Source organism: Cibotium barometz, chromosome 9 (assembly GCF_041138505.1).
Source record: "Cibotium barometz isolate CiBa-2024 chromosome 9, ASM4113850v1, whole genome shotgun sequence".
NCBI lineage: Eukaryota > Viridiplantae > Streptophyta > Polypodiopsida > Cyatheales > Cibotiaceae > Cibotium > Cibotium barometz.
Window position 1 is genome coordinate 5,943,019 of NC_141054.1, and position 21,268 is coordinate 5,964,286.

The 21,268-nt window shown below is 44.7% G+C and overlaps 1 protein-coding gene across 1 annotated transcript in view; it reads left to right on the plus strand.

Moving 5' to 3' along the window:
• Window positions 1-21,268, plus strand: part of LOC147635187 (receptor homology region, transmembrane domain- and RING domain-containing protein 2-like) — an 83,302-nt gene that overhangs the window by 19,473 nt on the left and 42,561 nt on the right. The window contains exon 2 of the mRNA XM_086802397.1: window positions 12,536-12,757. Coding sequence (XP_086658523.1) covers window positions 12,536-12,757 — 222 coding nt within the window. The remainder of the gene's footprint in view (window positions 1-12,535; window positions 12,758-21,268) is intronic.

Sequence of the window (21,268 nt, forward strand, 5' to 3'; positions counted from 1 at the left end):
AGGGCCTCTTTCTGGACATAGGCAGGCGACAGAGTCATAGGGGATTTCTTTAAGATAGCTGGACCTCACAGGAGGAGAGATGGTATTCGCAGGTTGCGTGGCCAGGATGGAGCTATTCCCCCTCAGGTGAGAGCCATTGCCACGGACTTTTTTCGATCCATCCTCAGTGGTGCCCCAACATCTTCACAGGTGGTGGACACATGCGGGAGGGTCTGGCGGCATACGAGGGAGGTGGTTTCCCCTTCTCTTCGGTCATTTTTATTGATGCCATTCACTGCTGAGGAGTTGGCGGAGGCATCGACGGCACTTCCCAGGGGTGGACGGGCTTCCAGTGTCCTTTCTTCGCCATTGGGACCTCATGGAAGGTGGCCTTTGAGCGTTGCCTTCAATGAGATTATGATCATAGGTTCCATGCCAGAGAGGCTCTCAGAGGGCTTGATTCACTTGATTCCCAAGGAGGGTGGTGACAGATTGGAGATTCGGCAGTGGAGACCCATCACTCTCCTTGACACTTGCTCATATACAAGAAGTAATTTGCTGAATTGACAAGAGAACACAATGAGCCGGAACGGCCGACCCCTAACTCAAATAAAGTATATTGATCTTGGGAGAATCAAGTACATAGTGTCATGGACATTTCTGACGAGATTTCCATACCAATGCATATGAATAGAGTATTGCAAACAAGTGGTTGTCGATGTAGACTTGCAACCCACACTACCCTCTCAAGTGCCCATGTTCCCTACCATCTGCTCTCTATTGTTCCACCAACACATGGTAGCAACAATCTGCAAGAGAGCACGTAGGACAAGAGAACACTACACAGGGTATGTGATCTTGTAATCCGGTTCCTCCCTCCTGCTACTGCTTCCATATTTAAGCATTAAAGCTTACCAATTGCAAGTAGAGTCGATGACAGCGGAAGTCTTTACGATGGAAGTCCTTGAAGTGAAGAGATCTTCGATTTGTCGCATTTCTTCGTGACAAAAGTCTTCAAGAGGATGAAGGGAACCTTGGGAAAGCTTCCCCTATGGTTCAACTTGAGAAAGGAGGGCTGAAATTAGGGTTTTCAGCAAAAAGACCAGAAATTACAGCAATAAAGAGAGCTGTTTTGTTGAATTTCAGTCATTGGAAGCAAAGAGGATGATGCCTTGGGATTGGCTGATGATAAGAAGGAAGAGGAGTTGGATACAGAATGTCATGGCTAATCATTCTCCCTCGGCCGAGCGAACCATTGTTTTTTCCGAAGCCGAGCTCGCGGTCCTCTACGCCGAAATAGACAAAGACTCCAAAACGACCCTCATTGCTAGAGTCTTTGGATCTCACCCGTCTCGTCTCCAGGCTAGGGATTGGGTCTTGGCATCTCTGCCCTCCGACCTCGCTCCACACTTTCGAGATGTCAGGTTGCTTGGAAGAGGTTTCTTCCAAGTGGATTTTGATTCTGAGGACGCAGCCTCAGAGGTTTTGAAGGGCAACCCTTTGTCATTGGGCCCGAGGAAGATATTCTTTCTTCCCTACTCTAGCTATTTTGACCCTGTTGAGGAAGACCGGAACCGTTTCCCTATTACTCTCAGATTCCCAGGTCTTCCTCGCGCATATTGGCCTATGTTAGAGGCAATCGGGTCTGCCTTTGGGCTGGTTCTTCAAGTGCCTCCCCTCCACGCCTTGCCGACATCTTCTGCCCAGGTGGTCACTGCCTCGGCGGATGCTATCCCCAGGGTCATGGTTCTTGCCCGTGACATTGAGCTCTTTGAGGACTATGTTTTGCTTTTGGGCCCTTGTGGCCCTTTGAAGCAACGTATGGAGATTGCAAGTAAACCCGATCAGTGCTGGGTTTGTCACCAACAGGGTCACTTTGCTCGAGATTGCCCTCGGGCTGCTCGAGGTCGCAGGAGGCCTCATAAGCGTGCTTCTCAGGCGCCACCTCCCTTGGTTCCTCCCCGTCCTTCAGTCCGCCAGGTGTGGCGAGCTGTCTCTCACGCCCACCCCCTGGTGTGATTGATGGGATGGCCTCCTCGGATCATGTACAGATAGATGATGTTTCTGGTTAGAGGGATGTGTCAGCTGATGCATCTTTGCACAGAGATGATATCTCAGATCAGGATGATTTTGTTGAGTTCTCTCTACTTGTTGCAGGCGATATGCAGGATGTTCAGTGTAGTGGGGATCATGTATTGCAGGATTTTCAGCATGATGCCATTGCCCTTGATGCCCCGCAGGGCGAACAGGTTTCTTGTACATATGCAGGTACTGTGCAGGGCCTCGGACAAGGGCATGTCAGTGGACTTTGCCCCGTGGATTTTCCTGTCCTCTAGCATTATGAGGCGTCCTCAGGCTGCCTATCGTCTTCTTAGATCGGGGGTCAAACCCTCTTCTCTTCCATGAGAATCGTCTCATGGAATGTTCAGGGCCTTGGAGGGCTTCCCACCCATGGTAGGAAGTGCCTTCTGAAGGACCAGCTTCACCCTGCTGTTATAGGAGGGTCTATGGATGCACTTTTGTTTTGCAGGAACACAAATTGGATAGATCTCAGTGTGGCAAAACTGGTAAGATGCTTTCTGGCCACACCTTCTGGTCCTCGGCAGTTGGGACTAGAGGGGGTGTTTGCATTTCACTGGCAGCATCTGTTATGCCTCATGTTATTGGGCACGGTGTTATCATCCCTGCTAGAGCACAGTGGATCTTGATCATGCATGAGGGTCAGAAATTGGGAATCTTGAATATCTATGCACCTAACGTGAGAGGTGAAAGGGTGGCCTTTTGGGACACCATTACAAATGTCATTCCCCAGGTTGATCATTGGATAGTGGGAGGAGATTTTAATTTGGTTGAGCAACCTTCTGACAAGAAGGGTGGACGCGAAGGGGGTTTACACCCTTTGGAGCAGCGATCCTCATGGGAGAGGTTCATGCTTTCCTTTTTTGGCAGGGATTGCTGGACTGAGGATGACTTCCAGAGAAGGCCAAATTCCTTATCTTTCTCTTGGCATAATCGTAGGAGCGGGGATGAGAGCATCTTTGCACGTCTGGACAGGTTTTATGTGGATGATTGGTCCTTGGACAGAGGAGGCACCATTGCTATTATGCTTGGCACCACCAAATCCGATCATTGCCCCGTCGTTTTGTGTCTCAGGGAGCCTGGGGCTCGCTCGGCCTCTCCTCGTGTCCGTATCCTTGACTCTCTTTATCTAGATGCTGACATCTCCCTTGAGATCAGAGAGATACAGAGATCAGAGAGATACAGAGATCTTGTGACGGTCCTGATCCTCGTCATAATATTGCGCTAGCTCTTGAGAGGACCAGCCATCATTATCATAGCATTGCCTTGTCCAAGAAGAAGGAGGCTCTGGACAAGGAGAGAGCTATTAGGCGTAGGATTGCTGCTCTTCAGAGGGAACATGAAAAGCATCCACATGCGTCTTGGATTACAGACCTCTTGACCACAGTTAGAGCAGAGTTGCAGTTGGCCATGGACAGGAGGGTTGAGTTCGCCTTTCATGCGAACGAGGCTTTTTGGACTCAGATGGGTGGCAGATGCAACAAAGAGTTTTTTTCAGCACACAGGCCTTCTCCCATAGCAGGGATTCTGTGAGGTACTTGCAGGATTCACAGGGTGAGGTTCAGATTGAGCTTGATAAGATGAGGGGTATTGCTTTAGATTTTTATCGGTCTTTGTTGACTGCAAAGGTGCCCTCTCCTCAGAGAGATGTGGCACAACAGAAAGTTTGGGAGTGCATGCCCAGGCTGATTACAGATGCTATGTGTTCTTCCCTGGATGCCCCTTTCTCGAAGGATGAATTCCTTCAAGCACTGCATGCTCTTTCCAGTGGTTCATGCCCAGGGGATGATGGTCTTTCTCCCGCCTTCTTTATTCTTTTTTGGGATCATATTGGAGATGCTATCACTGTTGCCCTTTAGGAAATGTGGTTGTCGGTTATGATGCCTCCATACCTCACGGAGGGGCTGATTCACCTTATCCCCAAGATTGGGGACAAGACTGACATCAAGCAATTGAGGCCCATCACCCTCCTTGGATGTGCATATAAAATCTTAGCTAAAGCCTTGAGTATAAGGTTGCAGCTGATTCTCCAAAGGACTATCCATGATACCCAGAATGAGTTCCTCCAAGGAAGGAGTATATTTGATAACATCTTTTCGTTTCGGGAATTTGTCGAGTGGGCAAAGTCTAGTCAGCAGCCTCTTGCCATTCTTTTGCTTGATTTTGAAAAAGCTTATGACAGAGTGGATTGGGATTTTGGAGGGCACTATGGCACACATGGGGTTTTCCCAAAATTGGATCAGAGGGGTGTCCTGCCTATACAGGGAGGCTCATAGCACTGTTTTAGCTTGTGGGTGGCACGGTGAGCGTTTTCAGATTTCCCGTTTAGTGAGGCAGGGCTGTTCCCTCGCCCCTTTACTGTACCTCATTGTAGCTGAGGCTATGAGCAGGTTTCTTCGGGCTGTCCCTGGTGTTGTGGGTCTCAGGTTGCCTTTATGCACGGAGGAAGAGTTTTTGGACTCAGAGTTAGTAGATGATACGGCATTGTTCCTTGAGGCTTCACATGCTTGTTTATGTGCTTTCCGGACAGCCTTGGAGGCCTTTTGTTTGGCAGCAGGAGCTACTATCAATTGGCATAAGTCAGTTGGTTTTTGGATCAGTGATTCTCCTCTTGCAAATTGGGGTACAGATGTTGGTTTTACTTGGATTGAGAGAGGATGCTCTGCCAGATACCTTGGTTGTCAGGTGGGCGTTGACATCTCCCCTGCACAACAGTTTGCTCCAGTGCTCTTAAGCATTAAAAGCAAACTTCATCATTGGAGTAGGAGGAAGCTCGACTTGGCCTCTAGAGCTTTGGTGGTTAACCTAGTTTTGCTAGCCATAGCTTGGTTTATCGCTTTGTGCTGGATTTTTCATAAGGGCTGCATTGGCCAGCTTCGTCGCCTTATTTGGAACTTTCTTTGGTCAGGGCTTGATGGAAATGCACACAACAGGGTTAGAGTTGCTTGGGAAACCATTATCAGGCCTAAGCAAGAAGGGGGATTGAATATCATTGACCCTGAGGTGCAATGTAAGGCTTTGCTTTGTAAGCTTGTTGTTAGTGGCTTTCTTCCAGGCACTGAGCCGTGGAAGGACGTTCTAATGCAGCAGATCACGAAGTGTGTCCCTGTTCGCGGAGGTGACTGGACTCTTAGCTCACGCTTTATTTTTTCGGATGCAGTTCACTGCTCCCCTTCATCCCCCCTGGTTAGGTCCCTCCTACGGGCCTGGGACTGCCTGAGGAGTTTTTTGGTACACATTCCCCCGCGTTCAATAGAGGAAGTTAACCGGCAGCCCATTCTATTGAATGATTTGATCTTAGATGTGCATGGTAGGCCTCTTGGGGCAGCTATGCATATTCTTTGGGCTGGCTGGGAGACCCTATGTCCCACAGTGTTGGCTTGGAAGAGGCTTCAGAGCCTCACCAAGGTATAGAGATTGGATTTCACGCTGCATTTGAGAGGCTCTGGCCGGAGGATTGCACAGATTGATGCAGCCATTCCCAACCACTGGATTACTGGATCTTTCTTGGAAGGCTGTCATCATTCTTGGAAGGCTGTCATCATTCTTGGTTTGGGGTTTTGTCTGGGACAGGTGTTCCTCTTCAGGTTATGGGTCTCCCCTTGCCTAGGGAGGATGAGTACCGGTCTTTTTTTCTGTACAGTATGGATGGCAGCTTGAGAGATGTGACGTGCAGGACCTTATTGAGGGTCCCTAGATTCGTCCAGTCAGAGTTGTTGGCAGGTTAGGGAAGCACGTCTTTGTTGACCCCCCCCCCCCCCCCCCCCCTCCCCCCCCAAAGGGATGATCACAGAGAGTGTTATCCTTTGGTTGTATGGTGGCTGCCCTATCAGACATTTCCATTGGGACCTCGGTGAGTGGGAGTGGAAGGATGCTTGTAACCCTTTGAAAAGCATACCTTTTTTCAGTTATACGGTGCGGAATGCCAGACATCTTATCTTGGGACACATTCAGAGTGTCCCTACTCTTAGACCCCATTGGGAAACTTACGGCATTTCGACTGACATTTAGAGGGTATTTTGGCGGAGATTGTGGCATTCTTATAGGAAGCCACAAATTTCCTCCTTTATCTGGGTTTCTCTTCATGGTGGTCTGGCCACCAATCAGTGGAGGTCTATTACTGGTGCTTGCCCAGCATGCCCTAGATGTGCAGGAGTTTCGGAGTCAGTCTACCATTGTTTATGGGAATGCAGGGAAGCACAGAGATTCGGTTTGCGATTGCACACCTCTTTGGTAGGATTAAGAGGGATGCTATCATTTCTTTTGGTTCTATCATTTGGTTGACACAGTCTGGGCCTCAGCTGAGATTCGAGGGGACTGACAGGAGCTTGGCCATTATGGTTAGGCAAGGAGTTGCTCGACAGTGTTGTCTTCAGGATTTGCCACTTTCACACTTTGTCCCTCCGACACAAAGGTTAGATAGCTCTTGGGAGATTATTGCTAGCATCTCAGCCTGGAATATCTGGAAGGCTAGATGCACCGAGGCCATTGAGGGTACTCCCGTTCTTGTTTCTCAGTGTCTTTGCAGGATTTGGAGTGATATTATTCACACCATTATGGCTACCTGGGCCAGAATCCAAGGATCTTCGAGGGCTGTGGAGAGGAAGCGCGGCCAGTTTATGAGAGAGTGGGACATTGGTATCTTTTTCACATCCTCTCATTTGGGACCCTATTGGCAGCAAAGGGCTCCTGATTGGTTGAGATCTCCACCTTGCTTGTGTGAAATTTCCATTTTGTAAAATTTTTTCATACTTAATAATAGAAGTCTCCTTTCTGAAAAAAAAAAACTTAATGAAGTGTGTACACACTCACTTATAAATTAGTGCTAACTCCTAAGGCTAGATTTATGACCAATACTTACCACCTGTCACATGCCACATAACCATGTCAGCAGACAGTTTCACACGCACGGTTCGCGGGCGGGCATCCTCTTACCCGGAACTACACATTGGTCAAGCAAGCATGAAAACAGCATGCAATTTGAATTGCAAGCAAGCACATAAAGATGCTATGCAATGCAGCATTGGTATGGACAATCCCCGTTCATGAGACTATACCAAAATAGACGTGCTCTAGGCAAGTACACGAGGTACCAGACCCAATGGAACACCAATCCACCAAGTATTTTTGGGCATATACACGGAGGCACAAGTCCCATCGGAAAGCCAAGTCCACAGTATCACATGAGTGGCATCAATCCCCGGCATATACAACTGCCATGGACACTAGTCCAATGTACATACATGATAAGAAAGCACGGGTGGACCAATTGGGTGGCCAAATGGTGACATCCCCCCCGGCTTCTAAACAATTGTCCGCAACTGAAAAGCATCCAAATATGTCTGAAGCACATGCGGGAAATCTTTGAAGAACTCTTCATCTACCCATTTAGCATCAATGGGAAGATAGTTCTTAAACTTCACAAGGTAACGCCTGACAACTTTGCCTGCAGCAAGCTTGCGTTCCTTGTGATACACAATCTGCTCTGGCTCCAAGATCTCCTCAAGCTCATCCACTTCTGGTGGATCCTCAATGACCGTTTCATTGGGCTCCGGTCCTACATACTTGCGAAGGAGACTCACATGAAAAGCATTGTGTATGTGCCAATGACTAGGTAATGCCAATCTGAAAGCCACTTCATTGATCTTCTCGATCACTCAAAAAGGCCCATAGTACCTGGTTGCAAGCTTAGGATATGCACCCTCTTTGCCAAGCCTCTTTGCAAGTCTTGCTTTCTCAAATTTCAGCAATACCCAATCATTTTCTTTAACATCCAATTGCCTTCTATGCTTGTCGGCAGCCTTTTTATGTTTGTCTTGTGACCTTGCAATGGCTGTCCGCACCTAAGCAAAAGCAATATCCAAGTCTCTTACATACTCATCAGCTACAAATATCTCATCCTTTGTACGAAGGATGGGTGGCAAAACCACCTTACCATAAACAATCTCAAACGGGGCCTTTCCCGTAGATGCATGCACCGTGTTGTTGTATGCAAATTCCACAAGCAGTAAGTACTTCTCCCAAGAAGACTTCTGATCCGCTACAGGGAACATCGGTTGGGGGCATGGGTAGGCCCAATCCAAGATGGTGGGATGGAGGGGGTGATGGTGTTGTGAAGGAGATGACGAGGGAACTTGAGGAAGGGTTGTGGTGGAAGGGGAGGGAAAGAGGTGTAAGGTGGCGACAGACAGGTGAAGAGGTGGAAGGAGGGAAGTTGGTGCCCCTACTATGAGTTTTGTGTGGAGAGTGGGGGGTTCAAGGGAATGTTGGTGGGAACCAGTGGGGGGTGGGTGAGAACTGGGGCCGGAATGGGAGTGGGAATGTGGTGGGGGTGGAGGGTGAGGAGGGGGAGAGTGGGAGGTGGGGGGATCTGCGCATGCGGGAGGATTGGTGCCTTCGTCCCTACCACCATCATTGTTGTCATTATCATTGTTGTCGGGGTTGCGGGTTGGGCATTTGTAAAAGAAGAAGGTTTTCACCTCACGGGCCTGTTCGATGGAGATGTCATAGGGGAAGGCAATATGCGAGTCATCAAACTAGATGATGTCGGTTGCGGTGATGATTTATAGTTAACGGTAGTAGTGTAGTGGTAGAGAACAAGGAGGCCATAGGGGGAGTATGGTGGGAGGGCTTGGTGGCGAAGTGCCTTGTAAGCATAATAGATAGTTATCTAGGTGATATGCTCTAGGAAGGCAAGGGAGGCGAGGGATTTGGAGGAATTGTAGGGGTACGAGCAAAGGCCATGGGAGACAGAGAGATCAATGCAGGCGTCGGTATTAGTGGGGTGTGCCCGTAATTCAAAAGTGTGGCCCAGTTGATGAGCTTGGCGGGCGGTGAAGGGTGAAGAGGTTGGTGGAGTTATTAAAGAAAACCTAGTTTTGGAAAAAGAGGGTAACAAGGAAGTTGAGGGAGGGGCGGGGGAGTTCAGAGGTAGGAGAGGGTGGAGAGGTGAGGGGGTCATCAATGATGAAGATGTGTTGATTTCACCAACACGGCTGAATTTGCAACCTCGCTTTGCCCATCTGTTTGAGGGTGATAAGTTGATGAGAAGTCCAATTTGGTACCCATATTATCAAATAAGGCCCGCCAAAAGAGACTTGTAGTCCTGGGATTTCTATCCCCCACAATGGATTTCGGCATTCCATGATGCTTGAACACTTGTGCAAGATATATTTTAACCATATGTTTAGCTTTGATGGTCTTTTTGACCGGCAAGAAATGAGCACCTTTTGACAGGTGATACATGCATGTACATGTGCCTCTATGTCCTTCCGCATACCTGGCCAAAAGAAATACCGCTCAATCATGTGCGTAGTAGGCATTATGCCTCTATGACCAGCATATGGTGGAGCATGGCACTGATCCAAAACCTTTTGCCTCATGTCAGACACGACACATAGGCAATTATCTTTCATGAGAAAACCCTCTTTGATCACATATGAGGGATGTGCATGACCAGCCATCAAATCAGCCCAAATAGTGGCAAAATCAGCATCCATATGATACAAATCACGCATGGCAGACAAGTCCCCATGGGAGGCAAGCGAGATAGCTGCTACATACGGCTTTCGTTGACAATGCATCGGTCAATACATTCTTCTTTCATGGGGTGTGCAAGATCTGAAAATGAGACATAGAGAGGAAATTGGCCATCCTCATATGCTTCTCTGACAACTTAGTTTGGGTAAGAAAATACCTTAAACTCTGGTGATTTGTCTTCACAGTGAAATCAGCCCCAAGAAGGTCATGTTTCCATATAGTAAGTGCATGAATTACAGCCAAGAGCTCTTTCTCATAAATGCCAAGAGATAGCTCTGCATCATGCAATCTACGGCTCTCATAAGCCATGGCATGTCCCTCTTGATTAAGGACAGCTCCTAAGCAATTTCCAGATACATAACATTCCACACTAAAAGGCTTTTGCAAATCCGGAATGATCAACACTGGACCATGAGTAGTTGCATCTTTCAATTTGAGGAATGCATCCCTCTCTACATTAGTCCATTTGAACACGGCCTTCTTCTTTGTCAAATCATGCAAAGGAGAAGCAATCCATGCAAAGTGCTGAATGAACCTGCGGTAGTAAGAGCATAATCCAAGAAAACTACGGATCTCATGCACTGAACTCAATTCAGGCCAATTCTGAATTGCATCCATCTTTGCAGGATCCATCCGCATTCCATCTTTGGACACAATATGCCCAAGATAATGTATCTCTGACAAAAATAACTCACTCTTCTTTGCATTTATGAAGAGTTTATGCTTACGGAGTTCTTTAAAAACAATGGCCAAATGAGCTCTATGCTCTTCTTTGGTCTTCGAGAAGACTAGGATGTCATCAAAGAAGACACCTGTAAATTTTCTGTACCCACGGAATATGCGATCCATCATTCTATTGAATGTAGCCGGGACATTTGTAAGACCAAAAGGCATAACAAGATACTTATAAAGCCCAAATGCTGTCTTGAAAGCAATTTTGTGTACATCCTCAGGCACTACACGCACTTGATGATACCCACTCTTGAGATCAATTCGGCTAAAGCATGCCGATCCATCCAACCTGTCAAGGATGTCGTCTATGCGTGGAATCGGAAACCGATTCTTGATGGTAAGCTTATTCAAAGCTCTATAATCCACACACATACGAAAGGATCCATCCTTCTTTTGAGCCAAGAGGACGGGTGAACAATATGGGGAAGAGCTTGGCTGAACCAAACCCTTCTTAATAAGCTCATTCACCTGCTTCATGATCTCCTCTTTTTAAGATGCACTTAACACGATAGACTGGCCTATTAGGTGGTGAGCTACCCGGCACGAGATCAAATGCGATGATCTTCCGGTCATACGGGTGGCAACTCATTAGTAAAACAATCATTGTGCTCTTGCAAAAATTTCAGCCTATCATTACTAAGAGTGTTTACATGTACATTATTTTCCTCAACATGATCTCGTACAAAAATCAAGTACGCAAAAACACTCTTTATCATTACTTTCTTAATTTGTACATGAGATACAAGGGGAATGGTATCACCCTCTTCACCAGCATCAATTACATGCTCTTGGCCTTTATGCATGAAGGTGATCCTGTTGGTCTTGTAAGCCTTGCATAGATCAATACGTGTATGCCAAGGCTTTCCAAGTAATACATCACAGCCATTCAAAGGCGCCACAAGAAAATCCTCATAATCCACATAGCCTTGAATGTGTATGCCCAACTTGCCAAAAACAGGCATGACCTGCACTTCTCTACCAACAAAGGCAGTCCCTGCTTCAATTTGAGGACCCATGTCCTCCACTTCAATACCCAAAGCGGCTGCCATCTGTGTGGATATGAAATTTTTAGATGCACAATCATCAAACATGAACAAAGCGGGCTGATCCTTGAGCTGTCTCCAAGCTTTACATACAACCTTGTCTTTGCTATCATGTGAAGTGTTGCCCTGCACATCCGGAACCATATGCACATTAGGCTTTGATGCATTTGCATTATCACGCTTCTTCTTGTTTGGACATGCCTTTGCAATATGCTCGGTGCTACCACAAGTAAAGCATTTCCCCTCACTCATATATTGCTTTTTCTGTTCCGGAGTGAGACCAAAGTCTCTCAGTCTACTACTTTCAACACATGAGCTGTAGCTATAAGCAACTTAAGCTTTTCAAAGCTTTACTTTGGGGCTCTTCTCCTATGAAGTCCTTCCCAAAATCTGCCCTAAACACAGTTGAATGCCAAGGTTAGTCCTAAACCAAATTATGAGGTAGCAAGCTAGCTCACCTCCGAACTGTGACTAGCATCCACCGATCTCCCCCAAGCCAAGGCTAGGGTTTCCTACACTATCTCATAGGCCCGTACCTAACTCCTGCATCCCATACCACCAAAGCCTACCCTATAGGCCTTCGACATGCCAACCTACGGACTCGCCATGTGTGTGGAATGAGCATGTTTTCTCTCTATGAAGGGTTAGGACTCCCTTAGTGGTAACCATATGTGGGGGATACCTAGTGTAGTATTACAATAGTTGTGCGATGTTTGGTAGCTCACTTGTGAGCAAAGAAACCTGGTTGGCCCTGGTGAGAAGCTGTGCAAGGTGTAGAAGCTGGCACGGATGCAGAAGATCTAGCAAACTGCATGTTTTTGTTTGGTGTTTTAAACCATCCTGCTAAATTTTGAGAATTAAGCCTTTTTGTTGAAAAGCAAAACTCAAAATCTGATTATTGGCATTCATTCAGTAAAATTATGACAGATTTCTTTAACATCCTTATCAACTGGCCTGTTGTTACTTGCTCACAATATGATCCAATGCCATTGATACATTTTTTTTTTCATTCAAAAGGCACCGTTTCATGCACTTTTGAAACACATCTTAAATTTTTATTTTTATTTTTTATTTTTTGCATGAAAAATTACAGTGCCACTTTCATTTGGTTATGCCCACTAAGGCTATTGATTACAGTAATTATGCGTTTTTTAATTTTGCAGCCCCAAGAGTTCCAACTATTGGTGTTCTGGGAGCTGTATTTGCAGCAGAACCTTTGAATGCATGTGAGCCTCTTCTAAGCATAGGGAAAAATGGACCACCTTCATTTCTCTTGTCCAAACGAGGTGACTGTGATTTTGTGACAAAGGTTAAGCACGCTCAAGATGCAGGCTATGCAGCTGCGATCATATACAATAACGAGGACGGTGAAGACCTGGTTACAAGTGCGTCATACAGTATACTGATGAATATTTTGTGCAGTCTTAAATGTGTAGTTGCTGTCCTCCAAAGTTGTAAATTTTGCCATTTGTTTTTCAGTTTAGTTTGCTGATTTTTAAGTATCATTTTAGAGCTTAGGAGCAGTTTTTGGTTATAGCATGAGGGAATTTTGGATGGTAGAATAGGACTGTTTTTTTGTGCTCGTTAAAACTGTACAATCATACTCTCTTCCTCACCGTTTGTTCAAGGCATTTATACTCTTGGTGTTTTGCAATGGTTTTGTTTTTGTTGGTAAATAATCAAAGATAATAGATAAATCCGGAAGAATCTTGTCTGTTGCTGGAGAGCAGAAGTTTTGTATTTGGAACCAAGTCTTGTTCTAGGAAAGGGCAGCAATACAAGAGCTTCAGGGTTAGCATACAATATATGAGGTGCTGGAAAGATTACTTTAGGGAAACAAGATGATTCTTACTTTGCTTGATGTAGATGTTTTGTGTTATAGCTTGTGTGTTATGTGTAGCTATGTATGTTCTCACGCATTACATTGTGTTCTCTCATGAACTATATGTGCACAATTGTCTATGTGACTATGCTATGTTGTGACTGCTCTGAACTCTTGCACTAGGGAACGAACATGATTGGGTTCTCCCTAGGGTATCTCACCCTTTTACCGAGAGTGGGGGTGTCTGTAACTAAGCTGGGGATTCACACACAACTATTAATGCGATTAAACACTTAAAATAAAGGCACACAGTGCACACTAAATACTTGACACCACATTGGGAACCGAATGGGCCAGCTTTGGGGGTGTTTCATGAGTCCAACACTAGGTTATCAGAATACAATAACAATATCCCAAACCCAAAGATGCCTGTAGATCCAAAGATTCAAGCATGGAAGCTGTCCAAATGTGTGTCTTGTAAACTCATGGAAACCCATCTTCAATGTCCAACAGAATAGCCATGTCAAGATCACTTCCCAAAACACAAACATGTGAAGAGAGTCCCATAAACTCTCCACGGTCCCAAATTAGTTCGGAAAGCAGATAAAACCTGAAAATTGCCCAGAAAAGTCAGAAAACACCTGAAAATAGCCGTTTCAAAGCTGAACTGCCGGACATGTACAGGTCTCAAATCTGTTGTAAATATGGTTTTCAGCCCTGAAACCCTAAAGTAGGTTGCTTTTAACTTTTCGTCTTGTGCCGGAACTCCTTGTACCACTGCCGAATGTCCCCACCCTAGGAGGTGCCGAGATGAGGAGAGACCTTGGAAGTGTTCGACCAACCTCCTTTCAAAGCACCATGCCAATCTGCTGAAATATATGGCAATGAGACTTCACAATAAAGAGACTTCACAATATCAAAGAAGGCCGAGGCTTCACCAGCAACCACAAGGGCCTCACACACACAAATTTCGCCTACAGGCTAATGGTGCTAAAGCAATGAACATGACTTAACTTAAAGGTAGTCCAAAGTTTTTTTCTTTTGATAATTTCTTGTTAGAGCATATTATTTGCACTGATTGTAACTTAAGTTCGAGAGTTTTCAGCCTCAATGACCTAAACAATATGTATGGATCAGTCATGGGGAAGACTGTGGTCATCTTCTTTGACCCTAGAAGTACTCACAATTTTGTGAATGCCGAATTGGTGCAGAAGTTGGGGGTACCGACACAGCCAAGTGATCATGTCTATTAGGTAAATTTGGCAGTGGGACATGGATACATGTGGGATAGAGACGAGTGACCGAGTTACCTATTATGATACATGGTTATTCTGAGTGTCTAGATTTTTCGGTTATGAATCTAGATAGAGTAGACCTGATATTATGTAAAGAATGTTTGTATGCTAAGAACCAAAATGTCCATGTGGATTGGAAGGGTCATATTATCTCCTTTTCACATGATGCTGTCCACTTTTGTCTTGAGTGTGATTTTGTAGATAAATCCTTGGATCTTGTAAGTTCAACAAAGCTTAATAATACTCTTTGGATTAAGAAGTAAACCAATTTGTTCTTGAATCCTTTCATGTGATGTGGATTTTTCTTTACATTTAGTAGAGTTCGATCCATGGGAGAGACAGCCTCCAGGTATAAGATAACATCAAAGCTGATTACGTTGATGTCTTTCCTTTTTACCTGCTAAGTTATCGCATCGTCTCCCTCCCACTAAGGTGGTGGATCATAAGATCGAGCTCTTTCTAGGCACTCAACCTATGAGCATTGCTCCGTACCTAGGATGAACCGGTTGGAAGAGGGATGAGATCGCTCGAGAGTCGTCAAACTATCTTCGAATGGGTGAGACTCGCAAGAGTAAATCTCCTTGGGCAGCACGTGTGCTTTTGAGAGGAGGGGAGCTCTAGAGATGATGACCATAGCTTGGAGAATCTAACTCTTGATATAAGGGTTAGGCGTCAGTTTCTTATTCGGAATGGGTTGTTATTTTAAAATGGCAAGCTTTGTGTGCCAGATGTGCCGGAGTTAAAGAAGAGGATCCTCGTTGGATGTCATGATACTCCGTCGGCAGGTCATCCCGAGATACACATGCATGTTGCTTGGACCCCGTCTGCTGTTGCATGGCATGTCGTAGGCATGGATGTGGCCTTGCATGTCCCCATGGTAGGGGAGTGCGCTTGAACCTGCGTGCTTGTGGTCGGCTGACCACGTCCTTGCAGCCTAGGGTCGCCTATATTTTTCAAAATATTTTATACTTTTTTGTATTATTTTTTGGTTCAATTTGTTTTGCAAAAAAGAAAGTGGATGGGGGGGTGCTTGTTTAATAAAGTTGAATATGCATTAATGATGCTATAGTTCCTATGAAGGAGAACTAGGGCATCTATGGTGTATCCTTGATGGGAGATGGATGGAGTGACATACGTAGCCACTCTTTGGAGGGTGTCCTTGCATCATGTGGGGGTAAGGCTTTGTACATTAAGTCCACGGAATGTGGTGTGCGGCCAAAAACAACGCGTCCTTTCTGAAATGTGGAGTGAGGTAGTGGAATATGTGGGTCCACAAAATGTCACTCAATTTGTATTAGATTTAGAGAGCACCAACAAAGCTTTATGAGCATTATTAGAGCAGAGGTATCCACATATCACATGGAGTCCATGCATGGTACACTATCTACCGTGGTCTAAAAGAATAATTGATATAGGCAAGGAGATCATCACATTCATTACATGTCATTACTACTCCTTACCATTGTATCGAAAGTTTGCCAAGAAGGAGCTTCGCAAATACTCCAAGACATGCTTTGCATATAACTTCCTTATGTTTAGCCATCCTACAGCATGAGACTTGCATTGAAGCAAGTGGTAGCACGCCCTGAGGTTGCATCTTGGCCTACTTCAAAGGTAGCATTGGGTCAGCTGCGCTTCACCACTACCATACATGATGAGTGTTGGCCTGAAGTGAGGCATCTACTTTTTGTTTGCTTGCCTATCGTCAATCTGTTGCGCTTGGTGGATGGCAAGGTTGCATTTGAAACCCATTTTTTATTATTTAGTACTTTTTGGACTTCCGAATGTTTCCAAACGTTTCAAACTTAAAAAACGTTTGTGTTTTGGTTTCTTTTCCCGTGTCCTTTTTTCCATTTATTATGTTCGGCGACCGCATTGTATAGCCCGTTTGTGCTCATGACATTAAACAAATGTGACATTGTCATTTGATTTTGATATATCATTTGTTTCTACTATCTACTTGGCTTGTCAAATTCCAATCATGGTGTATTTGGGTATGTCTAGACATTGTTTATGTTGTGAGTGCTAATTTTGAAATTCTTAGATAGGCTGAAATGCTAGAATGTTGACACATCACTCCTTGTCCTATCAAAGGATATTAGATATAGACTTCGAGCTTTCTTGACCAATCTCTCACACACAGACACACACATATATATGATTTTAACATTGTAAAGTACGTAACGTTTTTGACATACTTTATCGATCGGCAACATTCTATACCACGTACTAAATTCATGCCGTTTCGTACGTTTGAAACTACCTTTGTGGATCACAAATCACTTCTCCTAAACAACATCGAGTAGTGAAAGAACAACTTGCAAGTTACTAGGGCAAGGAAGGCATGTTGGTCAACATGACAGGTAACCTTCCGTTTCTGTTTCCGTTTCCTTTCCCACAACTATGAACCAAACTTCCCTCTGGATGCCATGGTCAAACCTCCGGATCAAGAGAGTGCCCGTGGCCGGCCAGTCCAATCAAGAGATGGAAGATACCACTATGTCCACAACCTCCATTTCTTGTCTAGGCCATAATCTAGCTACCGATAAAGTGTCTAGGTACTCACGACTCCGGCCACCACTAGTACTAGCCAACATCTGGCCAGCCCACCACACGAGCCATCCACGGCCCTCAGCTTTCTGGGTCTTAGCTTCCATACAGTAGGCCACCCATAAGCTGCTTGGGTCATACAATGGGTACAATAGTTTGGGTATCATCTCTCCACCCCTTTAGAGGATTTACTGTCTAGTATACTTGTGCATCACCCCTCTCAGTGAAAATTATGGTACATGGATGAACCACAACACGCCAAGATATGCGAACGAGCATATGAAAGTATTGCACGTCTGCTTATTGTCATGAATATTCAATTCACGACGTAGAAGACACAATGCATGCAACATGAAATTTTTGTAAAACAAAATTGGATTCAACCACAAAAATTGGCAATAAAAAGGCCTCATGAAATAAATTCACGAAATAGGGTTTTTTTAAATATAAAAAGTTACATAAGTACCAAATAATCCGGTGTTTAAGAGTTTCCGAGGTAACTGGGTATATATGACACATGTAATGGATTAAACATCCCGTCATAGTTCCGGCTCTATGGAATCAGCTTTATCAAGTCAATTCCTGACTCATGCAACGTGTGGATTCCCATCTAAATCCCACGTAGCAAGAACCTCCAGGCAACAAGAGAGAACACCGTGTTCATCTTTCAATGCATAGTGGGACTGTGGTTCCTCAACTTCGGGCTCGGCTGTGTCCAACCCCGTGGGGTTCTGGACTACGCTTTCCTAGTCACTCTCTTGCAAAACAACACTTGGAGGAGCGGGTCCAAGCCATCCTGGTGGCTTTGGTGTGGGCAAATCATTGTAGCCACATATTCCATAGATCAAAGCCTATCAACCATATGCTTAAATAAAAACCCGACCACAAGTTATCCAAAAACCTTCCTCTTATGAGGCCAATCTTGCCGTCCACCAAGCGTGTCCACAGTTGTAGCTGCCCCACCTCAATGATCAGCCATATAGAAGCTTGCAAAAAGCCTGAAGATGGAGTGCAAAATTCAGCAAGTTTGAGAAAAGCATGAGGATTAGTAAGGCTCGCCCAAAGCTTGTAGCAGAAAGACCTCCCTTTCCTGCAGAACCACGTGCTCAAGGAGGTCGTCCCATAGCCCAGCCTTCACAACAATGAGGCTGATTTGGGCAAGTTCCAAAAAAACGCTTAATTCTACTAAAAATGGCACGTGCCTTCTTTTAGCCTCTTTAACACCGCCCCACCCCCCCCCCCCCCCCCTCCTCCTTTTTAGGCATCAAAACATTAAAAAACGTTTTAGAAGCGTGTGCCATAATTAATGCCCTATACTTGCCTTTTTTATATATAAAGAAGTTCTGTTACCCCTGTAGTGCACCAAAGTTTACCACCAGCAGCACCACCTGGGTGCCCTTACATGCATGCATACGGGCATGCCCATGCATGCAACAACCCTCTCTATGCAGCCAGCATCTACACACTTTCAGAGTATTACAGATACCCACCAGAGCCTGGAGAGAGGGCTGCCATGCATTTCTGGCTATGAGTGGGTATCTGTCTACCAAGAGGAGACACGCATATGCGGTGGGGTATGCGGGTTTGGCGGAGTGGCGGTACTATTCAGGACACGCCTACAGCCCGTACGTGGGGTTTCAAGATAGGTCATTCTCCACTTTGGATCACATCTTCACTCTTTGAGCCATCGTAGAGAAGGCCAGAGTACGACATCGACGGGTTTACAATTGCTTTCCTGGATTCATCTAGGTATATAATTCAGCCGTATTAGCGGACATGCAGATTTCACATTGTGAAGTTTTTGTCCGAGTTGCGGCCAATTGATATTGTGCTAATTCTTTCTATCTTTATTGGTGCATTTGCCCTATCAACTACTTATTTGCTGTCTAATTCTTTCTATTTGCTACTTCCCTTAGTGCAAGGCTTCATTATGGTTGAGTCTGCCCTGCATCTCTGGAGGTTTGACAAAAACTCAGTACGAAGGGCTTTGTGTGAATATATGCTCTTATGTGTGTGTGTAGAGTGCGTGTGTGAGAGCATATCTTGATACAGAGCTCTACACCCACTATTGGTCACTGATGACGTTAGTGGTGGCGATGTCGTAGTATCTAGTCCATACTATGCATAATGGAGTTGATAGTTATATAGTCTTGTGGGTTGACTATCATGAGTATATAACATGCACGTTCCTAAAAGGTGAATTTGGGCATGTTCTGGATTCATCTAGCTAATTGCTTTGTGGATTTCCACAAAGCCTTTGATACGATGCCCTGGGCCAGACTACTGCAGAGACTCCAGGATTTGGGGGTACCATCAGACATAAACTAGGGGATCATTGCATATATGAGTCGGTCATAGGGAAGGTGAGATGCCCAGTGTTGAGAATCATGGGTACCATGTGCATGATTATGGTGATTAGTTCTAATCTTACATTAATATGGTGACTAAGCTAATCTAAGGTGGGTGATACCTAAGCTTAAACATGATGATTAACTACTAAACTAATTAAGCTTAGACTCAAGCACAATTAGGTTACAAGATTGAGACTTGTACTCATAAAGAGGCTTGAGATCTTGCTTCATATTTCATTGCTTGAAATGATCCCCTCTTATATGAGGAGGTACACCCTTGGGCATGTACATCGTCCTTTGCTCACATGGCTTCATTTTGGACTTTGCTCTTGCTTGGCTTATTGAACTCACTCCCTATTTCTTCCTTGTGCTCTTTGACACTACATTTCTCAACACCCTTCCTTGGTGCCAAATCTTTGGGCTACTCAAGGTGGTTAGATGTCGGTTACAACATATTTTCACTCCCTCTCGATGGTGACTTGACCTATCTTTGAGACCTAGAGGTTATCTCTAAGAGTGAGGTCCCTCCCTTGATAAAGATTTGATCTATCTTTGAGGTCTAGAGGTCTCTTCTAAGAGTAGGGTTACAAAATGATTTTGACTTTTTGTACTCTCTACATTTCCTTACGTGCTATGAGTAACTTTGGCTCATGTGCTACTTTGGCACTAGGCTAGATAAATTTCCAGCTTAGGTACGTCATCGGTCCTAGAGACTGTTTACAAGCATTTTTTGTAGGAAGTAGGATTTTTTTAACAATTTTGTTTTGTAGGAAGTTCCTTTGTTGTTTAGTGTTGCTGCTTGCTTGAGATCTCCTTGCTTTTGCTTGATGAAGATCCCTTGTTGCTTCCTTTATTCTTCTTGTCGATTTGTTGACTGCTTTCTGGCTCTTAGTCTTTGCTCTTTGGCTTGACTCTTGGCTCTTTGACTGCTTGCTTTGATGCTTTGTTCTTGATTTTCTTATGTACCTTTACTGCCATGCTATGTGCTGTGGTTATCTCATGCACTCGTGCTTTGAGTATGTTTAGAATAGTGTCTAATGCATCTTTTTTCTGTTTTTGATGCTTATCACATGTACTTTTCCATGATGAGTTTCCTAAGAATTTAACCCTTTTCCAAATGATGCCTTGAAGTGTAAAATGCTTGTTATTTGATAAGGTCTTACCAATGAGCTTGTGTTTTACTTCACAGGCGTCTAATCTCGTACAAGATTCGCGATGTGCTTTGGATTTTCATGCAGTGATGATTTCTAGCTGATGCAAATGACAAGATGCAAACTATATGTTAAAAAAGGAACTACGTACGATGAAAAATCACTTAAATTGACTAATGCAAGTGGATGAGATGGTTTTTAATGCAAGAGAGTTTCTCACAATGGATTTACACCCTAATTTTTTAATTTTGAACTTTAATTAGCTCAATTTTTGCTAAATGATTGCTAATGATAGTGATTAAGTGCTAATCACCCTGATTAACAAGGCTGAAAGTTGGAGCCTTCAATTGAGCTTATGGAAAGAGAGTTTGATGGGGCTTTTTGCATAGAATTCTTCGAATTGATGAGATGTGAAGGATTGAGTAGAAAAAGCTAGCTCAACAATCCTAGAAATGGTATGTTAGGCTGAAAAACAGGCAATTGTGTTTTCACTTCTCCCGTTGTGACCTAGTGATGAAATGAGCTGAAACTTCAACTGGAAGTAGGCCTTAGCAATGCTAAGCCAATCCTAATGGGGCTTAGCCCAATTTGGCACACACAAGGTAAATGGAGCAAAACTAGTTAAGGTAGTAGTGCAGAAATCAGGCAAACAAATTGTTTTGGACGAATCCCTCTGGTGGAAGTAAGCACCTAGGAGCGATGGAGGTCCCCCTTGAATGACTAAGGA